Genomic DNA, 5,978 nt, shown 5'->3' with positions numbered 1-5,978 from the left:
CTGTTTGTTTCACTTGCAGGTGATAGCCGGTCCAGCTTGCTGAAGCTCCGAGATGCTCCAGATCCGGCTTCATAAGCGCTGCTGCTTTTTGTTACAAGCCAGTTTAAAGCTCCAGCTACTTGCAGTTAGCTGGGCTTTTGGCCAAGTTGTAAATCACTCACTGTCATCAACTGCATATAACTATTAACTGTCATCGAGTTATTGTTCAAATAGAAGTCATAACTGTTTTGGTGCTCGTACACAATAAACACTTGGACGTGGAAAAGGGGCTGGAAAGTGCTTTTTGCTCCTGAGACTATCTCGAACCCTTGAAACGGCCTGGTGCATGCCGGCGTCCCTGAGCTTGGGGACCAAGGCGACCGGACCCCTCCTCCGGAGAGGGTCCTCACCCCCAGCCCTCCCACCCAAAGTCCCAGCCCCGAACCCAAAGTTCCACCCCCCGGCCTCTGTTTTTGGGGCTGAAAACGGCCAGCGGGGCTGCTGTTTCCAAGGCTCCAAAGAGTGGCACTTAGTCATTTTTTTCTGAGTCCCAGAAACACTGGACTGGACCTGCGTTTTCAAGAAAAGAAAATGCAGGACTTAGGTTTTTTCTGAGCTTCAGAAAGGCATTGCCCACCCTCTGCTTCTGAGCCCCAAAAGCACAACACAGAGGTAGCTTCTTTCTCTGAACTGGCAAAATGCAGCAGCCAGCCTGCAGCTTCAAGAGAAGAAAATGCAGGACTTGGGGTTTTTTGAGCTTCACAAACACAGGGCTGTGCTTTTGGGACCCAAAATCATTGCCCCGAGCTTGGTTTCAAGGCCCAAAAATGCAGCACTCAGTCTCTGTTCTCAAAAGGTGAAAACACAAGACTTAGTTTTTGCTTTTAGAGCCAAACCCACAGGACTTAGTCCCGTTCTGAGCTCCGAGCCCAACCCCCTCAGCACGTTCCAAGCACCCAAAACACGGCACTTGCGAGTTAAGAGCCAGCACCGCAACGCTGCTCGGGACCCCGTGTGTGATGTAGTGGTGGGGAGCTGGAAGGGAGCGTTGCCCACCCACCACCCCGTGGCCAGTTGACGGGAAGTGCTTGGGAACTGGGATGGAGGCACCCTCCCCGCACGGAGGGTGCCGTCCTGTGTCTCTGTGGGGCAGCGCTGGCAGACGTGGGGGGGAATCGCTTTATTCAAGTTTCTTTCACGTGCGCACAGAACAACAGCTGCAACTCCTCCCGCCCAGCCCGCCCGGGAACGCGGCCCAGCCGGGGACACCCGTTCCCGGGGCAGCATCCCGCGCTCACACCCCAACCTCCTCCAGGGGCACCGTGCCCCCGAGCCCCCAAACACCTCCCCCACGGGAACCCCCCTCAGCCGCCCCCGAACCTTCCTCCGGGAAAGCCTCCTCCGGGAAAAGCCCCGGGCGGCCGCCGCAGCGGCCGCCGCCGCCCGCCCCAGCCCGTGCGGCCTCCGCGCCTCGCCCGGAGCCGCAGGAACCCCCGCGGCCGCCGCGGCCCGACCCGCGCCGGGAGCGGCAGGGCCCGCCGGCCCGAGCGGCGGGATGGGACCGTCCCCGCTTCCCCTCGGCCCCGGAACTCCCTGCCCGGCCCGCGGCAGCTCCTATGCCCACCGGCCCGGGGAGGCTCGGCCCGGGAACTGCCCCGGCCCCGGCCAAGGCTCCCGGCCCCCGGTCCCGGCAAAGCTCCCGGCCCCGGCGAGGCTCGCAGCCCCGCCACCCCTCACCTGCTCCGCGCTGCAGCTGCCGCTGCCCCCGCGCCCAGCGCGGAACTGAAAAAAGACGCGAGGCCGCTGCCGCCGCTGCTGCTTTTGTGGCCCCGCGCAGGCGCCACCGCCCCGGCCCCGCCCCCGCCTCGCTGCCGGTCCCGCCCGCCCCGGTACCGATCCAGCCCCAGCCCGGCCCCGCCCCGGAGCTCCCGGAACAGCTGTGCGGGCGCCCCGCCTTCACCGTCCGGGGCTCTGGACGAGAACCCGAGCCCGCTGCTGCCCCGGGAGAGGCGGGGGCCGCGCTCCCGCCGCTCAGCGCCCCGAAAGCGGCGGCGCCGCCCCCGCTGCCGGAGCCTCCCCGGGGAAGCCGCCAGGCCGCGGCCCCGGCGATCGCTTCGTTCGGCAGCCGCGGGGAGCCCGGCCGGAGGCAGCGAGCGGCGCCGAGTTGGGCCGAAACGAGCCGAGCTCGGCCGAAGGCAGCGAGCGGCGCCGAGTTCAGCCGAACCGAGCCGAGTTGGGCCGAAGGGAGCCGAGCTCAGCCGAAACGAGCCGAGTTCGGCCGAAGGCAGCGAGCAGCACCGAATGGCACCGAGTTCAGCCGAACCGAGTCGAGCTCTGCCGAAGGCAGCGAGTGGCACCGAGTTCAGCCGAACCGTGACGAATCGAGCCGAGTTTAGCCGAAGGCTGCGAGCGGCACCGAGTCAGCCGAACCGAGCCGAATCAAGCCGAGCTCGGCCGAAGGCAGCGAGCGGCACCGAGCTCGGCCGAACCGAGCCGAGTCTAGCCGAAAACAAAGCTTACGGGTCAGGGATGGTTTGTTAAAGCTCCGTTAAGGAATACAGTAAAGGGAGGGACATGAGAGAAGTAGGGAAAAGCGGATTTACTGCAGGCTAAAGAGGAACCAAAGCAGTTTTGGGGTATGAAGTTCAGCGGGCTGAAACAGCGGGGGCAAGGCAAGAGGGAAACAGAGGCAGGAGGATAAACAGGGAAAATGCTTTGCTCTAAAAGGCCATCCCTCGCGCTAATTACTGGTCACGAGAGCAGGAGAGTGGGTTCGGTGGAGTTCGGTTGGGCCGAGCTCGGCTCGGCTCCCTGCGGGCGGCGCGGGCCGGGCCGAGGCGCTGCGCGGGGAAGCGGCGGCCGCCCGGCGTTGAACACCCAAAGCTCGGGGTTTTCCCGCTGCCGAGTCCCGCGGGCGGCCCGGCCATCGCACGGATACGAACGGGAGCGCGGCGTCGGGCCGGAGTTCATTAGGCGGGGACTGCACTCGCGCTAATTAATGGTCAGGAGAGCCGGAGGCTGCCTTCGGCGGAGCTCGGCTCGGTTCGGCCGAGCTCGTTCGGTTCGGCCGAGCTCGGTGCCGCCCGTTTCGTTCGTCGGAGCTCGGCTCGGTTCGGCTGAACCCGTCAAGATTCGTCTCGGTGCGTCTGAACTCGGTTAGGTTCGGCTTGATTCGGCCGAGCTCGACTCGGCTCGGTTTCGTTCGGTTCGATTCGACCTTTCGGGTAAACTCGGGTATTTTCGGCCCAACTCGGTTCGGTTCGGCCCAATTCGTCTCCGTTCGGTTTCATTCGGCTCGACTCGAGTCTTTTCGTGTAAACTCGAGTATATTCGGCCAAACTCGGCTAAACTCGTTTTTCTTCGGCACTTTTCGGCTCAGTTCGTCTCTGGTCGGCTGAGCTCGGCTCGAACTCAGCTCGGTTCGGCTGAACTCGGCGCCGCTCGCTGCCTTCGGCCGAGCTCGGCTCGTTTCGGCCCAACTCGGCGCCGCTCGCTGCCTCCGGCCGGGCTCCCCGCGGCTGCCGAACGAAGCGATCGCCGGGGCCGCGGCCTGGCGGCTTCCCCGGGGAGGCTCCGGCAGCGGGGGCGGCGCCGCCGCTTTCGGGGCGCTGAGCGGCGGGAGCGCGGCCCCCGCCTCTCCCGGGGCAGCAGCGGGCTCGGGTTCTCGTCCAGAGCCCCGGACGGTGAAGGCGGGGCGCCCGCACAGCTGTTCCGGGAGCTCCGGGGCGGGGCCGGGCTGGGGCTGGATCGGTACCGGGGCGGGCGGGACCGGCAGCGAGGCGGGGGCGGGGCCGGGGCGGTGGCGCCTGCGCGGGGCCACAAAAGCAGCAGCGGCGGCAGCGGCCTCGCGTCTTTTTTCAGTTCCGCGCTGGGCGCGGGGGCAGCGGCAGCTGCAGCGCGGAGCAGGTGAGGGGTGGCGGGGCTGCGAGCCTCGCCGGGGCCGGGAGCTTTGCCGGGACCGGGGGCCGGGAGCCTTGGCCGGGGCCGGGGCAGTTCCCGGGCCGAGCCTCCCCGGGCCGGTGGGCATAGGAGCTGCCGCGGGCCGGGCAGGGAGTTCCGGGGCCGAGGGGAAGCGGGGACGGTCCCATCCCGCCGCTCGGGCCGGCGGGCCCTGCCGCTCCCGGCGCGGGTCGGGCCGCGGCGGCCGCGGGGGTTCCTGCGGCTCCGGGCGAGGCGCGGAGGCCGCACGGGCTGGGGCGGGCGGCGGCGGCCGCTGCGGCGGCCGCCCGGGGCTTTTCCCGGAGGAGGCTTTCCCGGAGGAAGGTTCGGGGGCGGCTGAGGGGGGTTCCCGTGGGGGAGGTGTTTGGGGGCTCGGGGGCACGGTGCCCCTGGAGGAGGTTGGGGTGTGAGCGCGGGATGCTGCCCCGGGAACGGGTGTCCCCGGCTGGGCCGCGTTCCCGGGCGGGCTGGGCGGGAGGAGTTGCAGCTGTTGTTCTGTGCGCACGTGAAAGAAACTTGAATAAAGCGATTCCCCCCCACGTCTGCCAGCGCTGCCCCACAGAGACACAGGACGGCACCCTCCGTGCGGGGAGGGTGCCTCCATCCCAGTTCCCAAGCACTTCCCGTCAACTGGCCACGGGGTGGTGGGTGGGCAACGCTCCCTTCCAGCTCCCCACCACTACATCACACACGGGGTCCCGAGCAGCGTTGCGGTGCTGGCTCTTAACTCGCAAGTGCCGTGTTTTGGGTGCTTGGAACGTGCTGAGGGGGTTGGGCTCGGAGCTCAGAACGGGACTAAGTCCTGTGGGTTTGGCTCTAAAAGCAAAAACTAAGTCTTGTGTTTTCACCTTTTGAGAACAGAGACTGAGTGCTGCATTTTTGGGCCTTGAAACCAAGCTCGGGGCAATGATTTTGGGTCCCAAAAGCACAGCCCTGTGTTTGTGAAGCTCAAAAAACCCCAAGTCCTGCATTTTCTTCTCTTGAAGCTGCAGGCTGGCTGCTGCATTTTGCCAGTTCAGAGAAAGAAGCTACCTCTGTGTTGTGCTTTTGGGGCTCAGAAGCAGAGGGTGGGCAATGCCTTTCTGAAGCTCAGAAAAAACCTAAGTCCTGCATTTTCTTTTCTTGAAAACGCAGGTCCAGTCCAGTGTTTCTGGGACTCAGAAAAAAATGACTAAGTGCCACTCTTTGGAGCCTTGGAAACAGCAGCCCCGCTGGCCGTTTTCAGCCCCAAAAACAGAGGCCGGGGGGTGGAACTTTGGGTTCGGGGCTGGGACTTTGGGTGGGAGGGCTGGGGGTGAGGACCCTCTCCGGAGGAGGGGTCCGGTCGCCTTGGTCCCCAAGCTCAGGGACGCCGGCATGCACCAGGCCGTTTCAAGGGTTCGAGATAGTCTCGGGAGCAAAAAGCACTTTCCAGCCCCTTTTCCACGTCCAAGTGTTTATTGTGTACGAGCACCAAAACAGTTATGACTTCTATTTGAACAATAACTCGATGACAGTTAATAGTTATATGCAGTTGATGACAGTGAGTGATTTACAACTTGGCCAAAAGCCCAGCTAACTGCAAGTAGCTGGAGCTTTAAACTGGCTTGTAACAAAAAGCAGCAGCGCTTATGAAGCCGGATCTGGAGCATCTCGGAGCTTCAGCAAGCTGGACCGGCTATCACCTGCAAGTGAAACAAACAGAAGGAATAGAAATCGCCTGGGTCCTCAAATATCCTGAGAGCAGGGGGTCCCTCAGCAGGAGCTGTGAGAACCAGGAACAGCTCTTGTCCAGAGCGTGCTGGAGCTGTACCAGGCGTGCCCGAGAGAGGGAGAGCTGAGCTTACCTGCAGCTGCGGCAGGAACGTCTCGTGGCCGGAGCCGCGATTACGGCAGCCCGGATTCCGAGGCGGGCGCGGACGTCCCCGATGAGGAGCTCCGAGCAGCAGGGAGCCCAGCCTCTTCCATCGGGGACCGGAGCCGCGCCAGTCTCCGCGTGGAGGCCTCTCCCAGTCCCATTCCCGGCAGCGGACGTGAGGCGGGGCCGCCAGCTCTCCTGGGGACAGCTGCGGCAGCGTCTC

General features: G+C 64.7%; 2 protein-coding genes across 2 annotated transcripts; one reads left to right on the top strand and one right to left on the bottom strand.

Moving 5' to 3' along the window:
* Positions 1–1,079: 1,079 nt before the first annotated feature.
* Positions 1,080–2,375, top strand: LOC116444747 (skin secretory protein xP2-like). Its single transcript, XM_032110420.1, has one exon. The coding sequence runs from the start codon at positions 1,080–1,082 to the stop codon at positions 2,373–2,375; it is 1,296 nt and encodes a 431-aa protein (XP_031966311.1).
* Positions 2,376–3,265: 890 nt separating this feature from the next.
* On the bottom strand, positions 3,266–4,522 carry LOC116444745 (basic proline-rich protein-like). Its single transcript, XM_032110419.1, has one exon. It carries the CDS (start codon positions 4,520–4,522, stop codon positions 3,266–3,268), a length of 1,257 nt encoding a protein of 418 aa, XP_031966310.1.
* Positions 4,523–5,978: the final 1,456 nt, after the last annotated feature.

Source organism: Corvus moneduloides, chromosome 5 (genome assembly GCF_009650955.1).
Source record: "Corvus moneduloides isolate bCorMon1 chromosome 5, bCorMon1.pri, whole genome shotgun sequence".
NCBI classification, from domain to species: Eukaryota; Metazoa; Chordata; class Aves; order Passeriformes; family Corvidae; genus Corvus; species Corvus moneduloides.
The sequence above is the reverse complement of the archived record's forward strand: the minus strand, read 5'-3'. Positions and strand labels throughout refer to the sequence as shown.

Bases quoted from the DNA above. Each gene is read 5' to 3' on its own strand.
- LOC116444745 (XM_032110419.1), bottom strand. From the start codon at position 4,522: ATGGAGGCACCCTCCCCGCACGGAGGGTGCCGTCCTGTGTCTCTGTGG.
- LOC116444747 (XM_032110420.1), top strand. From the start codon at position 1,080: ATGGAGGCACCCTCCCCGCACGGAGGGTGCCGTCCTGTGTCTCTGTGG.